Source organism: Corythoichthys intestinalis, chromosome 18, assembly GCF_030265065.1.
Source record: "Corythoichthys intestinalis isolate RoL2023-P3 chromosome 18, ASM3026506v1, whole genome shotgun sequence".
Lineage (NCBI taxonomy): Eukaryota > Metazoa > Chordata > Actinopteri > Syngnathiformes > Syngnathidae > Corythoichthys > Corythoichthys intestinalis.
The window spans coordinates 41217137-41236653 of NC_080412.1; the positions used below are offsets into that span (position 1 = coordinate 41217137).

The window sequence follows — 19517 nt, forward strand, 5'->3', positions numbered from 1 at the left end:
CTAACCTCCGTTCGCCAGTCTTTATAAGTTAACGTTACAATTATTACTGTGATGACATCGCCGAAGAAATCGCCAGCTTAGTGCAACACAGTAGGCAAAACACATCCACCACATGAATTATTATTATTATTATTATATTTTTACTCCGATTTTAAGCTATAATTTTTTTGTTTTGCTATGTGTAATTGCCATTTTTAACATTACCAGCAGTATTTATTAAGGATTTGGTGCAGGTTTTCAGGCTGCTGAACAAATTAATGGAATTATACTGTATTCTAATGAGAAAATCCTGCTCGACATACAACCATTTCGACTTAACTTTCGAATTAACTTCGAATGTAGAACGAATGTTCATTCGCTGCCACCCTTCCAGTTTAAAATGGATTGGACGTCTACTAGTGATAAACTCATTTCAACTCACAGTATCGCAAATCATATCGTTACCTCGAAGTTCCCACTAGGGTTGTTCCGATCATGTTTTTTTGCTCCCGATCCGATCGTTTTAGTTTGAGTATCTGCCGATCCCGATATTTCCTGATCCGATTGCTTTTTTTGGCTCCCGATTCAATTCCAATCATTCCCGATAATTTTTCCCGATCATATACATTTTGGCAATGCATTAAGAAAAAAAGAAAAAAAACTCGGACGGATATATACATTCAACATACAGTACATAAGTACTGTATTTGTTTATTATGGCAATAAATCCTCAAGATGGCATTTACATTATTAACATTCTTTCTGTGAGAGGGATCCACGGATAGAAAGACTTGTGACTTTGTGTATTGTGACTAAATATTGCCATCTTGTGTATTTGTTGAGCTTTCGGCAAATGATACTGCAGCTTTGCCCCAATGCATGATGGGAAGTGGAACCATGATGGGAAGTAAAACCATGACTGTGCGTCGTGCTACCAATGGATATAGCTTCTCTGCATTGGGCAATAACCTAAGGTGTTAAGACAAAGATTTATTGCCACATTGCTTCCCCACATTGCTTCCCTTGATATTTTAAATCATAGGGAGAGGGATTGCAAGGTTTTAGCCAATTGAAGAAAGGCTTTAAAGGCTGCCAAAGTTCACTCTACTCATTATGCGCTGCCTTATGTCTCTCAGTATAGGTAAAATGGCGTCATTACAGATTGAGCGCGACAATGAGTGAGAGGGTTGTGCAGCGTATATATTAATAGCATTACATATTTTAACGAGATACATTTTTGAAAAAATTAATTACCGTCGTTATTGGGATAAATTTGATAACCTACCTTAAGCCTAAACTAAAGACTCTGGATGAGAGTAACATATAATGTTTGTAACGTTAAATACAATTAGAAAACGATTTAATTAAAATATATATATATTAAAAAAAGGCATGGCCGATATTTTTGTTGCCAATTCCGATACTTTGAAAATGACGTGATCTCCAGTTCCCACCTTTAACATATCGACTAAGTCCTCAACATGACCTTGAATATGAAGTACGACGAGTTTTTGACATATCTTGCTAGTCCACTTTTACTTTCCACATCCCTCCAAAGGCTTGCCTTGCTCTGACATTGTATTTTGACCTTCAAATCAAACTCCCTAAATAGCCTCCAAGCCAAATAACATCATGAATGTCAAACATGACTGTGCTTTGGAAGCCAACACACCGACAAATGCCAATCGGGACAAACGCTTTCACGCTAGTCTTTTGTCGAGTTTTCCGGACAGTGAGTCAGCATCTATTGTGTGATTCTTCTTGGTCACAACTATACTTCTGCAACTACAGACATCCTTTTCATTGTTTCTCAAAAACACATGAGTCATATTTCGACTCTTTTCTACTGTTTTTTTGTTTTGTTTTTATGCCACGGCACTAGCTCACGCTCTCTGGCCGTGACTTGACATGCTATTTCTCGCTTTTGGCAGCTCTACGGAGGACAGCGAGCACAACACCACAGTGTTTACCAAGATCCTAGACAGCCTTCTGGACGGCTATGACAACCGCCTGAGGCCAGGACTAGGAGGTCAGTAAGCAACACCACACTGGTGAACAATGGTGGCTTATTGTGATGGATATAGCGAATGCTCTGTGCAAGTTTAGCGAGATTTATACAGTATGTGCTTTTTGTTTTTCTTTGAATTACAGTATCAGAAAAGTGAGTAAAAACCCCTCACATTTCTGCAGATATTTAAGTACTGTATTTTTCGGACTACAAGTCACACCTGAGTATAAGTCGCACCAGCCATAAAATGCTCAACGAAGAGAAAAAAACATATATAAGTCGCACCGGAGTATAAGTTGCATTTTTGGGGACATTTATTTGATAAAATCCAACACATAGAACAGATCTGTCATCTTGAAAGGCAATTTAATTAGGGCTGTCAAAATTATCGCGTTAACGGGCGGTAATTAATTTTTTAAATTAATCACGTTAAAATATTTGACGCAAGTAACGCACATGCCCCGCTCAAACAGATTAAAATGACAGCACAGAATCATGTGCACTTATTGCTTGTGTTTCTTGGTGTTTTTTCGCCCTCTGCTGGCGCTTGGGTGCGACTGATTTTATGGGTTTAAGCCAGGGGTGTCCAAACTTTTTGCAAAGGGGGCCAGATTTGAAGTGGTAAAAATGTGGGGGGCCGGCCTTGGCTGACGTCCTTTACGTAGAACAATATATTTAAGCATAATTTAGCAAGCCATTCAGTGTGTCACATTTGCTGTATTGTTTTTTTTAATTAATAATTTCAACAATCTCGCAACTAGCCTTTGCGGCGTTCTCTTTCGACTCTTGGGCTCTTGCGAAATACTACTGCTGTGAAATTAAACTAGCTTCAAGTTGTTTCAATTTCTCGCTGCGCATCTTCCCTGTAATCTTGTCGTACATGTCAGCATGTCTTGTTTGGTAATATCGCCTCACATTGAAATCTTTTAAAAACAGCGAGTGTCTCTTTGCAAATGAGGCAAGACACAGTTGTTGCGTATTTTAGTGAGGAAATAGTCCAATTTCCACCTATCCTTGAAGCGTTGGCCGTCACAGTCAACTTTTTGATATTTGTCGCCATTATAGAAAATTGGAAGTAGAGGGTCACACTGAGTAATGTTGCTTAGCTCTTAAATACCTGCAACATGAAGCAATTATCAGAGAATCCCGAAATTTGAAAAATAAGATCCTAATGAAACCTTTTTTTCAAATTTGTGAAAAGTCAAAATGAATATGTGTAATAAGCGCTCTAATATCTACGTATAACCCATGCAAAATCATGTGTTGTTTTCTCATGGAACCTGCAGATGCATGTGTCGACTTGCATCCATCATTTTTTTTTCAAAAAAAATGTCAAAATTCTAAATTAGTCTGAAAATCATGAAATTTTAGGTCTATCAAATGCGTTACATTTGGCAATAAAGGGTTAAAGTGCTGCTGCCTTTTAGTGGGTAAATGAGGAGCAGCATTTCGTGTGTAAGCTACTTCATATGCTGGTTGCAGTACTGCTGACCAATTTATTAAGTCTGTGTGTGGGCCAGACGTTATTGATTTTATGACAGATGCTGGGGGCCGGATGAAATTTGACCACGGGCCGCATTTGGCCCCCGGGCCGGACTTTGGACATGTCTGGTTTAAGCATTCTGAGCATTGTGTAATTATTGACATCAGCAATGGCGAGCTACTAGTTTATTTTTTGATTGAAAATTTTTACAAATTTTATTAATACGAAAACATTAAGATCGGTTTTAATATAAAATTTCTATAACTTGTACTAACATTTATCTTTTAAGAACTACAAGTCTTTCTATCCATGGATCGCTTTCACAGAATGTTAATGTTAATGGCATCTTGTTGATTTACTGTTATAATAAACAAATACAGTACTTATGTACAGTATGTTGAATGTATATATCCGTCTTGTGTTTTATCTTTCTATTCCAACAATAATTTACAGAAAAATATGGCATATTTTATAAATGGTTTGAATTGTGATTAATTACGATTATTTTTAAGCTGTGATTAACTCGATTAAAAATTTTAATTGTTTGACAGCCCTAAATTTTAATATAAAAATACAATAGAGAACAATATGCTGAATAAGTGTACAGTGCATGAACAACGAAATGCGAATATACTGTCCTCACCAGGACGCTACGGCTCGGTCTGGCTATACAGCGAGCTAAACTCCCAAATGACAATGCTTGATGTCCATATAATTTGCGGAATCAATTTCGTCCTCGATACCAAACAGGTTCGCATCAACATAAATAAATGGTAATTAGGTGCTGTTACAGCAATGACACAAACGGTTAGCATGCGTTCGCTAGCATTAGCACATCGTTCAAACAACCACACAACTGGCTTTAAGTGCCCGATCACAGGTGGAAAACCGACAACAACAACAGAAAAGATGATACACACAGGCGTTGCCTCTGTAGAAATATTTTACAAGCGTAAACAATGACCGTAGGTTCGCAGCCGTGTTTCTCTCTCGCTAACTCAGAACATGCTAACAAGTATACCAAACCATCAGTGTCAATCCAAAACACCAAAATAACATTGAAATGAAATATCATAATGTGTTGATAATTTCATACATAAGTCGCTGCTGAGTATAAGTCTTACCCCCAGCCAAACTATGAAAAAAAAAAACTGACTTATAGTCCGAAAAATACGGTATATCTTTTCATGGGACAACACTGACAAAATGACACTTTGACGTAATGAATAGTAGTCTGTGTGCAGCTGTTATAATGAATTTATTTTCCCCTCAAAATAACTCAAAATATAGCCATTAATATCTAAACCCTCGGCAACAAAAGTGAGTACACCCCTTAGAAACTACGTACATCCATGAGTGTCGAAATTGAGTTCTGCTCGTCATTTTCAATCCAAAATGTCATGTTACTCGTTACAGGAATGCTGTCAGTATTGCTGCAGAGATTGAAGAGGTGAGGGGGTGGGCCTGTTAGTGCTCAGACCATACGCCGCACTCTACATCAAATTGGTGTGCATGGCTGTCACCCCAGAAGAAAGCCTCTTCTGAAGACAGTACACAAAGCCTGCCCGTCTCATCAGACCATAGGACATGGTTCCAGTTATCCATGTGTTTTGTTGACATGTCTTCAGCAAACTGTTTGCGGGCTTTCTTGTGTACAGTCTTCAGAAGAGGCTTCCTCCTGGGGTGACAGCAATGCACACCAATTTGATGTAGAGTGCGGCGTATGTTCTGAGCACCAACAGGCTGACCCCCCCCACACACCTCTTCAATCTCTGCAGCAATGCTGACAGCGCTTCTGTAACGAGTAACATGACATTTTGGAGGGAAAATGACGAGCAGTACTCAATTTGGACATTTAGGGATGTATGAAGTTCCCATGCGGTGTACTCATATATCGGCTCGGCCCGATATAACGGCCAGCCGATATATTGGTCGACCTCGCGTAAATACCACTTATCGAGTCGAAAATTGCATGTGAAGACCCCCTCAAGTCATTTTCTAATAGAAAATACAGGTCTTTTTAGTTTCCAAGATGGGTGGACCTTTTATTTTTCAAAATAGCGGTGCGCGAACAAGAAGTAGCGACTGTAAAGAAACTTAAGTTCTGTAAGAAGCCATAGACTTCATAATGATATTGATGGAACATGGTGCGCGGAGCCAATTAATAGGTGGCCGTCAAAGCTGACCGAGTGGAATCACAAAGAGCTTTTTTTGTTGAAAATTTTTGTGAATAAATGCTTAAATCCCTGAATTCTTTAGAGTTAGGACATCTTGATTCTTGGTTAAAAGCAAAAAAACATGCAGTTAGCATTTATTTTACGTAAATATGTCTAAGTACAATGCTAGTCCGTCAGTCAATGTGGCAGCTGCCATACGTAAACAGAGCTTTTCCAGAGAAAATTCTTGAGAATAAATGCTTAAATCACTGAATTCTTTATAGATATGGACGTAAAACAGTCTCGATTCTTGGTTAAAAGCAAAAAAAAGAAACGTGCAGTGAGCATTTATTTTATGTAAATATGTCGAAGTACGATGCTATGCTGTTCATTAGTGTGGCGGCCGCTATATGTAAACAGAGCTATTCCGGTGAAAATTCTTGTGAATAAATGCTTAAATCCCTGAATTCTTTATACATATGGACGTAAGACGATCTAGATTCTTGGTTAAAATAGCAAAAAAAAAAACAAAAACGTGCAGTTAGCATTTATTTTACGTAAATATGTCGATGAATGATGCTAGTCTATTAGACAATGTGGCGGCAGCCTTAAAACAAAGAGCTTTTTACGTTGAAAATTCTTGTGAAAAAAAACGAAAAATATAATGAATACCTTGAATCCTCGAACAAATCCCTCCTGAGACAATCCTTCCTGCTTGTACGCGGTACAGCTCTCATACTTTTTCAACATAAATCCGGCGTTGGATCACTGCATGTGTCGGTGCGACTGAGTGCGAATAACTGAAGCGGATTGTAGGATGACCTCCTACTTGAAGGTGTGGCGCAGTGAAGGTCGAATCCGACCCGTTAATATCATTATAAACTCTATGAAGACGCTATATCATCAATTTGCAATTTTTTTTTTTGACGCCACCATAATAACAGTGTAATCATGTATAGAACTTATATTTTTAAACCAATGTTTCCTAAAATGTTCAGTTGCAAACAAAAATTTACCATTTGCATTTTGATGAATTCTCTTCTTGTTGTATTCGATGTATTAAAATAGTTCTGCCCACACTACAAACCCAAATGAAGTCCGTGTATGCTGGGTTTTTTTTTTTTTTTTTACTATGACAACAAAAGAACATGAACAGGATGTTCTCATAATTACCAATTAGCAAGTGGTAAGGATCATCTTTCCCAGGGCATGTGAAGGCAGCAAAATTATAGCTATTTTGCGTCTCCTTTAATATGCTTTACACGATCTTCAATCCATGTAGATGTGGACTGTTTCAAGCACTTGCAATAAAAAAAGCTGTTTTATTGTACACTTTATTGCCCAGAAACAAGGGAACTATATTGTGTGAAACACTGTGTGAAGGACACAGAGGTTGGTGTTGGTGCGAAACAGCAGGCATCCAAATAACAGAGGGGAAGAATTTAGAAATGATGGTTATGAAGTTTATACCGCTCAAAAATGACTTTGGAATCAAAAGGGATGGGTGAGAGGAAAATATTCCCAGAGCAAAGCCCATCAAATGTTATGCAAGCAGAGTGGCTTATTTGCAGCACTGTGCAAATTTATGAGGAGATTGAACTGTGCACATAATGGAGCTGACACTGAAGCCAATACAAGCAGCAATGCTTATTGACATCCAAAATGGGCCATTTTTATGGTGCTGTTTTTGTCTGTCGAAAGTATCAGGGGCCCAAGCCAGGTGGTCTTGTATTAACAGGTTGTCAGAGGGGCTAATGAATGCCACTGATAGTCACTCACCCTGCCAATTTCCTGCTTCAACAGAGCGTGTAACTGAAGTCAAGACTGACATTTTCGTGACTAGTATCGGGCCAGTTTCGGACCATGACATGGTAAGCCTCTTTTTTTTTTATCGCCTGTGTAAATGTCACCAGTTTCCCTTCTCCACTCCAGCTACATCTTTTTCTTTGTCATTCGTAAACCCGGGAATGGTCTCCAAGCCTTAAAAGAGATGTCTTCATGCCATGATTCATTTCACTAACTGTGCTGTATTATTAATAAAACTGGCTCGTGTGATATATATTTGCTTGCCTACAGTAACTAATCCTACTCGGCATTCAGTAAATGCCACTCCACCCCCTCTGCATGTGATGATCGCCACCACTAATGTTCAACTGTGTAATGTGTAATTTGCTGGAATGCAGGGATGTAAATAATATTACTCACTTAATACTAAATCCTTAAGATTTGATTTAGAATATATGAACCCTTGGAGAATTTAGAAGAAAAAAATATGCAGAATAACCAGGCTACAGTGGTACAGTGGGGCAAATAAGTATACAGTCAACCACCAATTGTGCAACTTCAACTTCTCCTACTTGAAAAGATTACAGAGGCCTGTAATTGTCAACATGGGTACACCTCAAATTAGTGGAAAATAAGTATTTGGTCACCTACAAACAAGCAAGATTTCTGGTTGTCAAAGAGGTCTAACTTCTTCTAACGAGGCTCCACTCGTTACCTGTATTAGTGGCACCTGTTTTAACTCATTATCGGTATAAAAGACACCTGTCCACAACCTCAGTCAGTCACACTCCAAACTCCACTATGGCCAAGACCAAAGAGCTGTCGAAGGAAACCAGAGACAAAATTGTAGACTTGCACCTGGCTGGGAAGACTGAATCTGCAATAGGTAAAATGCTTCGTGAAAATAAATCAACTGTGGGAGCAATTATTAGAAAATGGAAGACATACAAGACCACTGATAACCTCCCTCGATCTAGGGCTCCATGCAAGATCTCACCCCGTGATGCCAAAATGATAAGAACGGTGAGCAAAAATCCCAGAACCACACGGGGGGACCTAGTCGATGACCTACAGAGAGCTGGGACCACAGTAACATAGGCTACTATCAGTAACACAATGTGCCGCCAGGGACTCAAATCCTGCACTGCCAGACGTGTCCCCCTGCTGAAGCCAGTACACGTCCAGGCCCGTCTGCGGTTCGCTAGAGAGCATATGGATGATCCAGAAGAGGACTGGGAGAATGTGTTATGGTCAGATGAAACCAAAATAGAACTTTTTGGTAGAAACACAGGTTCTGGTGTTTGGAGGAGAAAGAATACTGAACTGCATCAGAAGAACACCATACCCGCTGTGAAGCATGGAGGTGGAAACATCATTCTTTGGGGCTGTTTTTCTGCAAAAGGACCTGGATGACTGACCTGTGTAAAGGAAAGAATGAATGGGGCCATGTATGGAGAGATTTTGAGTGAAAATCTCCTTCCATTAGCAGGGGCATTAAAGATGAGACGTAGCTGGGTCTTTCAGCATGACAATGATCCCGAACACACAGCCAGGGCAACAAAGGAGTGGCTTCGTAAGAAGCATTTCAAGGTCCTGAAGTGGCCTAGCCAGTCTCTAGATCTGAACCCCATAGAAAATCTTTGGAGGGAGTTGAAAGTCCGTGTTGCCCAACGACAGCCCCAAAACATCACTGGTCTAGAGGAGATCTGCATGGAGGAATGGGCCAAAATACCAGCAACAGTGTGTGAAAAGCTTGTGAAGAGTTACAGAAAACTTTTGGCCTCGGTTATTGCCAACAAAGGATGCATAACAAAGTATTGAGATGAACTTTTGGTATTGACCAAATACTTATTTTCCACCATGATTTGCAAATAAATTCTTTAAAAATCAAACAATGTGATTTTCTGTTTTTTTCCCCCACATTATGTCTCTCATGGTTGAGGTTTACCCATGTTGACAATTACAGGTCTCTAATATTTTCAAGTGGGAAAACTTGCAATTAGTGGTTGGCTAAAAACTTATTTGCCCCACTGTACCTCATTTACGATGTCTCGAGAAACGTTATTTTCAGGTTACGATACGATTAAATGGGAAAATATTGCCTCTTGTTAAAGGGTACCACGGATAGAAAGACATGTGTTCTTAAAAGATAAATGTTAGTATGAGTTATAATAATTTGATATTAAAACCCCTCCTAATGTTTTCGTTTTAATAAAATTTGTAAAATTATTTTAATTAATAGTTCACTATTGTTGTTGACGTCGCAGGGCGGTGATGTTACATGGGTACACTGCCGGACTTCCATAGTGTCACTCTAACTACATAAACATGTCATCGGTTCTGCCATTCCAATTTGAACCTGAGTGGAACGTTAATTAAATAGAAGGACAGCAAAAGCAAAATGAACAGGAAAGACGGGATGGGATGAGTTGCATTCATGTGTCAAGTTCGCTAGTGACAGAACTTTCCTCCTCTAGTGACAAGAGCAGGAGAGTGTGATGTCAAAAACTGTTTGCAGATCTTCAAAACTATAGTGTGATCTTTCTTATTCCAGTATTTTAATGGAGATAGTTAGCATCCAGAGATGTCATGTGATTTCCATATGATTATGGTATACAGTGAAACACAGCAGTTTATTTTTGCTGATAGCCCGTGAATCACAGCACACGAAAACTTTGATGCAGTTTGCCTCTACCAAGACGTCTAAGGGGCTCCGAACCAAGAGAATACTGCCTTACCTTATTTTTGTCACGTAAAAGCGGATGTCCAGATTGTTGATCATCCTGCTGTTGATCTCAGATTTATCAAACTTTTCATATGTTGCTCCCGAAGCTTGCTTTGCAGTGAATAAGCGACACGGAAAACAAAAAAAATGTATTAAACTTAGTTTGATTGCTGGCTATTCCTATCATTTTCTGCCCAACAGATTGTAATGATGCCTTATTTTGCACATTGAGATCTAAGAGGCAGAGAAAAGCGAGTGGACACAGGCCTTCAGATTCGTAGCTCGCACCGCATGGTTTATTGGCATAAGCTTCGGCAACTCCTTCACAACATACAATTGAACATAAGTATCATATAGCGAAATTACAGCAAAAATAATATTCATATCGCTTAAAAAATAATGTTCACATAAAGAAAAGTGCATAGAATCAAAATAGATATGCAAAATGCACATAAAACTTACTCAGACTTTGGTCAAATGCTATTTAAACATTTTAGCAACTTGTTTAGCTCAACAAATACACTGGATGGCAATATTTAGTCAAAATATAGATACTATGATGCTGGGAGCCATTATCAGGAGTCTTGTATGTTGTGAAGACAACATACAATTGAACATAAGGCACAATGGACCCGCACTAAAAAGAAAACTACGGCGTCAGTCAAGGGACAGAACGCACTCATTGGCTTGACCTCTAATTTAAAACTCGCCATTGAAACCTTGTGGTGTATTTAAATCACTACCTTACGTAGTTAAAGAGTGACACTGTGGAAGTACGGCAGCGTACCCATGTGACGTCACCGCCCTGTGACGTCAACCAAATGATAATAACCCGTACTGATATCTTTTAAGAACTACATGTCTTTCTATCCGTGATTACCTTTAAGAAAGAAATTTCAGGTTATGTCAGGCAAAAATATTATAAAATACAGGTAGTTCCCAGTTTACGAAGGAGTTCCGTTCCTGCACTGGCGATGTAACCCGGACTTCCGCGTAAGTCGGAATTAACCCTTTAAATACCACGAAACACCCTCTAAATAAAAAAATGCCTGCATGCTTTTATTTTGGCGCAGATAGCGTCGAACAGCATGTACAGATGCACCCGCCCACCCCACACACGCACACACAGAGCAGCCGAGTGACAGAGGTGACAGCCTGCGTGCACATTTGTTGCTTGTGAAGCATCCACAGAGGCAACACCTATATATAACACCTTTTGTATGGTTTATTGTGCGTTTTCAAATGTGGTCAAATACTTGGGGCGAGTGTATGTGATTATTTTTATTTATGTGCGGACGCTAACTGATTCTTGCTAATCGTTTGTGTAGATCGTTATTGTTGTATCAGCAGCTAGTTATAAACGCAAATTTGAATTACTGTTATTGAAGATGAAACTGATTTAATTTCAATTTTATATTTGTTTCATTCTGCTAGTTTTGAGGTAGTGAGCAGCTAAATAAACTCGGCAAACTGCATGGACGTGTGACATCCTCATTTCGGAACTTTGCTCGCTGTCTAGCAAGGACTCCAATATCTTGGCGAGGACAGTACAATGACATATAATGCATGTTTTTGGATAGCTATTTTGAGATTTATGAGGTATTTAGGGGCATAGGCGGAGTTTAAGGGGGGCAAGTTTGATTGCGTGTAATTGACTTTCCTATATATATATATATATATATATATATATAATAGTTGTAAAGCAAGAAAATAAACAACAAAAATGAATGAAATGAACAAAAAAAGATATTTTTATAATGGGTCAAAATTATTTTTCGAACAGATCATGTGACTAGCACCTTAGACGGTCATTTGCTTTGCATATCATTTTCAAAAAAAAAAAAAATGGGGAGGGCAATTTTATTTTTTATATATGATTTTTAAAAATTTTTTCATTGATTGAAAATATTTTTTATAATTGGGATTGAATGATTTAGACACAAATGCCCTACCCATAATATGGCCCAAACACAAAAAGGATTGCTAAAATCAAAGAAAACTTTTTAAAATGAAAAATTAAGTGTTCAAATGCAAAATTGAGTCCCAAATATTTCTTCGCATTCAAAAACTTTTTTTCTATGATTAAAATTGTTTTTTTTTTTTTGATTGAAGTGATTTTTTCTTTTGAAAATATTTTTTATGTAAGAAGCAGTTTTTGATTAATAGTGATGCAAATGTCCTAGCCAAAATGTGGCCCAAACACAAAACATTACTTCAATCAAAAAAATAAAAATAAATCAAATAAAGATAGCTTTCAAATGCATTTTTTTTATTTTAAATTTATTTTTGCATTCAAACACAATTTTTTTTCTATTGAAGTGACTTTTTAAATTGAAAACATTGATTTTGATTGAAGCAACTTTTTTTTGATTGAATCAGATTTTTTTTTTTTTTTTGGATCGAATAATGAAGACACAAATCTACCTCCATATGGCTCCGAGGTAACTGCATTGGCACGACACCGGCGGGCGTACCATATTCAATGGATGATGAGCTTGGTGAAAAGTATAGCTGTCCTGCCAGCAGCCTGATTTAGAATTCACCTCAAGAATGATGGGAAACAAACAAACAAACAAAAAAAACCGCTCAATTTCAACTTATTATTATAAATATTCTTGTAATTTTATTGCTGACACTACGTTTCAGGGTCATCAACATGTTGCGCCCCCCCTGCCCCAAAAGTCAAACTCCGCCTATGTCTAGGGGTACTACAAAGGTTCAGGATTACGTCGCCAGCGTAGGAACGGACCTCGTTCATAACCCGGGGACTACCTGTACTTCTAATATGAGAGCGAATGGTAACTAGAAGCTGCATTCCAAACACCGAAAATATTCTCCATTTGAGATTCCCAAGCCCACGTGAGCTCACGCCAATTAACCTCAACCAAATGCTTCTTTTGTGCTTGTCTGGTATGAGCAATTTGAGCATGTACAACTGTGTGTATTACTTTTGACATGATCCCTGTTAATTGTACAAGCTAACACGCAGGCCAGAAGAAACATCCGAGGGAATTTTCCTCAAGGTTTCCCTCTTCCATTACCTTGAGTCTCTCTCTCAATTCTTCATAATTATCTCACTGAGGATGAGTGGTTGGAAGAGGAGGTGGGAACACGCTTGCGCTGTAATTTTACCAGACTCACTTTACTTTGCTGATCATTTATGTGGAACCATTAAAATCTGCTCTCAGCTAGCGTCACGAGCCTGCTTCAAAATCTCGTCCGGCACTTCCTTTTTGTGTTGATTTTAATTGAAAATTGGCTCTCTCGTGATTAGTTTTTTGAACCGAACAATGTGGCTAACGACCAGAAGCTGAATAAGGCTTCATTTGTCATTTGCTGCATTCAACTGGACATATCACGGTTATTAAGGGAAACTAAAGGATGTTTTTTGGTGAATGAAAGATGAATGAATATGCTCCAACAAGGCAGTAATTCTTTCATAAACCCTACAAGGCAGAAAAGCATGCACCTCCACGCAATGCATCCTGGCTAAAGCCGTTAACACGAAGAGACAGCTACCAGCAGGGAAAGTAGGCCGAAGCCGCCGTATGAAAGTCAGAGTCAAACTGAGAGCTTGTCAAAGGGTAAAGACGTGGTGGTGGTGGCGGCGGCGGTGGGGTTGTACTCTTTTATACTCTGTGAAAGTAGAAATATACAGGGACCGGTGTCAATTCTGTGACTTTTTCTCATTGTAGGAGTACACCATTGATGTGTTCTTCAGACAGAGCTGGAAGGATGAAAGGTTAAAGTTCAAGGGTCCAATGGCTGTGCTGCGTCTCAACAATCTCATGGCCAGCAAGATCTGGACGCCAGACACATTCTTCCACAATGGCAAGAAGTCTGTGGCCCACAACATGACGATGCCCAACAAACTATTGCGTATTACAGAAGAAGGCACGCTACTCTACACCATGAGGTATTATTCTATTATGCACTAGCACGGTAATCAAATATACATATAATGCGCTAGTTGATTTCCTTCGTGAGGACTGGGAGTTACTTATGTTTCAACGCAATTGACGGCGATAAACTCTCAGTCCGTTTCAGCAGGGCCGAGAACAAAAAGTGGATTTTGCCACACGCCAAAAAAAAAAAAATGCCACATGGCATAGTCCATTTTGCCACATGGCAAAAAAATGCCACATGGCAAAATGGCAATAAAATGCCACATGGCAAAATCAATTTTGCCACGTGACGAAAAAAATGCCACATGGCAAAATCCATTTTGCTAAATGGCAAAAAAATGCTACATGGCAAAATCAATTTTGCCACGTGGCAAAAAGAAATGCCACGTGTCAAAAATAATGCTACGTGGCCAAATCAATTTTACCACATGGCAAAAATAATGCCACATGGCAAAATCCATGCCACATGGCCAAAAAAAAAGAAACCAAAAACTGGCAACTGGCAAAAAAAAAAAAAATGCCACACGGCAAAACCCATGTTGCCACATGGCAAAATAATGCCATATGGCAAAATCCATTTAGCCACATAGCAAAATAATGCCATATGGCAAAATCCATTTTGCCACATAGCAAAATAATGCCATACAGTGTATATCAAAATCCATTTTGCCACATAGCAAAATAATGCCATATGTCAAAATCCATTTTGCCACATAGCAAAAATATGCCACATGGATAAATCCATTTTGCTGCATGGCAAAAAAATGCCACATGGCAAAAAAAAATGCCACATGGCAAAATGGCAAAAAATGCCACATGACAAAATCCATTTTGCCACATGGCAAAAAAATGCCACATGGCAAAATCTATTTTGCCACATGGCAAAAAAATGCCACATGGCAAAATCCATTTTGCCACATGGCCAAAAAAAAAAAACTGGCAAAAAAAAAAATAAATGCCACAAATCCATTTTGCCACATGGCAAAATAATGCCACATGGCAAAATCCATTTTGCCCCATGGCAAAAAAATTCCACATGGCAAAATCCATTTTGCCACATGGCCAAAAAAAACTGCCACTTGGCAAAAGAAAAATGCCACACGGCAAAATCCATTTTGCCACATGGCAAAAAAGAATGCCGCATGGCAAAATCCATTTTGCCACATGGCAAAAAAAATAAATAAATACCACATGGCAAAATCCATTTTGCCACATGGCAAATACCACTTTTGGTTCTCGCTGTCTGTCATGTTTTGAACAGGAAGGGACTTATGGCAAATGACCCTGGTGAAAACTAAATGTATTGTGTACCAAAACTTAACATTTTTGTCTACTTGAAGCCACTCTAAAATGAATAACTGATAATTTAGTAAAAGCATTTTAATCGTAATTCAACTGTGAAAAAGTTGAACTTGAAGTGTACTTACTGTACTTTTTTGTGCTAAAGCGGCACAACTTAAAGTATATTTTGTATACTTTAAGCATCGGTGTTGTTCTTGGCAGCCCTTTAAATTTTCGTCTTCGTCTTTTGGAAGATAACACTTGTTCGACTTAGGCATATTTTAGTCATCGCAAAATGTGTTTGTCGTCTTCTAGTTTTTACAGAGCCCCTAAAGCATGGGTGTCCAAATCTGTCCTCAAGGACTGCTGTGGGTCCTGGTTTTTGTCCCTACCGATCGAACACAGACCGTTTAATCAATGAGGTGTCTGCTAAAACAAGCAGCACCTGACTACAATCAACTGATTACACTTGTAAAACACCAGATTTGTTGGAAAGATATCCAGCACCCACAGCGGCCCGATGTGGAATAGTTTGGGAACCCCTGCCCTAAAGGGACATCGACAGAAATTAAATGAATTCCAGAAACAATCTTGTGGGCACTAGAAACTATCTGGTAAACTTTAGCATTATATAGCATTTAAGCTAGCGGAACTTTGCCGTGCAGGTTAGCCAGTTGTTGTAAACATTAGCATTATATAGCATTTAATCTAGCGGATTTTTGTAAACATTAGCATTATATAGCATTTAAGCTAGCGGACTTTTGCTATGCAAGTTAACTAATTGCAACAATGGCTACACTGATAATGTTTATGCAACAACGACTACATTGTTAAGCATATTAGTTTATATGTACTAATATTTGCTTGAGAAGTAAAATTGAAGTGTATTTTATAATGAGTACATTAGTAATGAATTGTTACTAAAATATAAACGTGCTTATACAGTGATCCCTCACTACTTCGCGCTTTAATCTTCAGCTCTTAGTCCATCACAGATTTTTTTTTCAATTAAAAAAAAAATCACTATTTTATTTAAAAATTTTTAGATTTATGCATGTATACATGTACAAATCATTGTTTTCTTTTATATATATCTCATTCATGTCATAATTACTACATTTGCATTGTTTAAAAACCATTTATAAAAATATACATATATGGTGTTTTTGTTTTGTTTTTAATTATACTTTGAGGGTAAAAAAACAGAAAAAACTAAATGTTGCATATGTGTCCCTTTCCAGTGCTGATAAATCTGAATAAATACATTGAACACCCCCCCAATTTTTTTTTTTTTTTTTTGCATGTAAATAAGCTCCTCCTCTACTTCATGGATTTTTTTTTTTTGTTTTTGCAGGTTGGTCCCCTTTAACTGCGAAAAATGCAAAAAAAAAAAAAAAAATTACAACCATTGGCTAACTTGCATAACAAGCTTAAATGCTATATAATGCTAATGTTTACCAGACAGTTTCTGGTGCGCACGAGAAACAATGTACAGTGATCCCTCGCTACTTGGCGCTTCAAACTTCACACCATAAGTTCATCGCGGATTTTTTTTCCATTAAAAAAAAAAAAAAAACTAAAATACAGATGAGCTGTCCCGAGCCGGTTGCACAGTCAACCGCTCGCTCCCTCCCTCCCACTCCCTGCTCTTTTTTGTCAGAGCTGAAGTTGCTTGTTAAAGTAAACGATGATTGACACAGTTAAAGCTTTGCTCTTGCCCGAGATTCGATCTTCAAAAGGCCGCATGTGTCAATCATCATTTTACTTGTTAAACAGTTGCTGTGGCAACTCACTGTGTATAACTGAGCAGCTAGAGCGGATTTAAGTGGATGGATCAATGAAGCATTTAATAAAGACCATTTTTTTGGGTACTTTTTTTTTAATGGACTGGGAGTCCACTCTTTTTCTTGTTTAAAAATAATTCAGTAGCTTATTGAAAAATATCAAAATTAATACATTTAAAGTGCTTAAAAACCATGAATTAAAATGTACACATACATATACTATATGCATATACAAGTTTTTTTTTAAATTATACTTTGAGGAAAAGTAAAAAAAATAAATGAATGAATAAATAAATAAATAAAAAGTCTCTTTCCAATAATGGATCTGAATGAACAGATTGAACAAAACTTTATTTATTCATTTATTTATTTTTTTTTTATAATTTTTGGGATGGGTGGGGGGGCGCTACATCACGGTTTTTCACTTATCGCGGTGGGTTCTGGTCCACATTAACCGCAAAAAACGAGGGACTGTAGCGCGCACCAGAAACAGTCTGGTAAACATGAGTATTATGTAGCATTTAAGCTCCTGTTTAAATTTATTTTATTTCTCTCAATGTCCCTTTAGGGGCTCCATAAAACGTAATTTAAAAAAAATACATGTTAGAAATTGCACATAATTTGTATGTATTTTAGAATTTTTTTTTTTTTTTTTTTATCAAGTGTAATATAATTATTTTAAAGTGTGTAAAAAGTATAAGGACGGAAGCATGATTTTAGTAAAATTTTGAAAAAATACAGTTTGTTAAAGAACATTTTAAATATATTAGTAAAATCTTGAATGTACTTGAAATACAATGAAGTACCGTTTTCACCAGGGGTTTCTTGCAAAGGAAAAAAAAAAAAAGAGGAAAATAAACGCACTTTTGCACCATGACAACAAATCAGCATACTACTTTCAACTAAATTGTTGACGGAAAAATGTCATTTAAAATATATATATATATACTTATATATGTACTTTCTCTATTTTCAAATCTTGTGAATGTCCATTCCGGACAGCAGGAGTAGATGAAATCTGGTAAGCTAAATGCACCACACATACCATATGCTGTAGCCGGTGGTACGCTAGGCAAGGATTGCAAGACATTTATTTAGCATGTTTACTGGCGGGGGGAGGAGAAGACTGTGTTGCTGTCACAGATGAGGGAGATGAGGGGACGGATGGAAGATTAGTGTGTCACGGGTGGCCTGACATGCTGTTTTTCTGCAAGCTGTCAGAAAGGAAAAGCTCAGGGGGAGGAAAAAAAAAGAACCTTTCTGTGGTTCTGAGGAAAAGATGCAGTTTGACAGTTTACCTCTGATAGACTGGAAATTCAAAAAAGAACACCGCATGTTCCTGTTCGCACGCTGAGTTCATGTTTCTTTTAATCATCTGCTCATGTCTGTGTGATGGCTTTAGGCTGACTGTGAGAGCAGAATGCCCGATGCACCTTGAAGACTTCCCAATGGACGCCCATGCCTGCCCACTCAAGTTTGGCAGCTGTAAGTGATCTCTGGCGGCCGCACAGCAACACACATTTTCATATTATTTAGTCAATTTTATTCCTGGAGAAAGTAAGGCACTCTAAAATATTTTTATCATTATTATTATTAACGATGTACACAAGTGGACTAGCAAATTAAACAAATATTTATGCAAACCCAATAATTAGAAAATTTTGAAGGTATTGGCCATTGGTAAAATCAATTCGTCTATTTAATAGCATACAAATTGAAGCTAATCCAAAGCGGGTTTGCAATGGGCCTTGCTGCAGGTCACTACTGTACTGAATTAAATTCTACTTTATTAATGAGCTTAATGGAAATAATCTCTTCATGAGTTCCCGTAGCAAAATATTGAATTTTCCAAAGAGATTATCTAGCATGTTTGTGGACTATTTGTAATACCATTTTTTGGAATATGTTCGTGACTTGTGTTTCCACAGGAAAAACGACACACAATTTTGAATTATATTGCTACACAGAAACTGTCAAGTGTATAATGTACTGTGTAACAAGTAGGGGCGATACGATACGATTTCCGATACAAGGCACACGATAACGATTTCACAATCTGGCGATACATGAGTCAGGAAATCCTTTTCCGATATTCTACAATATAACCAATGAAACAGAAAACAAGCTCTTTTCATCCTTTAACTGTGAATTTAAATGTGCTTAACACTAGTAGACATCCAGTCCATTTGAACTGAGAGGGTGGCCACGTCAAACGGATCGTACATCTATGGGTGTCATAGTGGGTGTTATAGTAATAACTGTGCTAAAACAGTTTTCTTTGCATTTCAGTAGTTTAACAGGTTTCATCCCCGCCCCCCCCAAAAAAATGAAATACATAAATAAATAAATAAAATTTCTTGCTCCGTGGCGACCTTCACCGCGGGGCATTCCGGCAAGAAATTCTAGCCACC

General features: G+C 37.9%; 1 protein-coding gene across 4 annotated transcripts in view; it reads left to right on the forward strand.

Annotated features, from left to right (window-relative positions):
* gabra1 (gamma-aminobutyric acid type A receptor subunit alpha1) overlaps positions 1 to 19517 on the forward strand; it is a 91083-nt gene that overhangs the window by 16178 nt on the left and 55388 nt on the right. For all 4 annotated transcript variants that reach the window (XM_057820258.1, XM_057820259.1, XM_057820256.1 and 1 more), the window contains exons 3-6: positions 1911 to 2008; positions 7430 to 7497; positions 13832 to 14052; positions 18509 to 18591. In XM_057820258.1, the coding sequence (XP_057676241.1) occupies positions 1911 to 2008; positions 7430 to 7497; positions 13832 to 14052; positions 18509 to 18591 (470 nt within the window). The remainder of the gene's footprint in view (positions 1 to 1910; positions 2009 to 7429; positions 7498 to 13831; positions 14053 to 18508; positions 18592 to 19517) is intronic.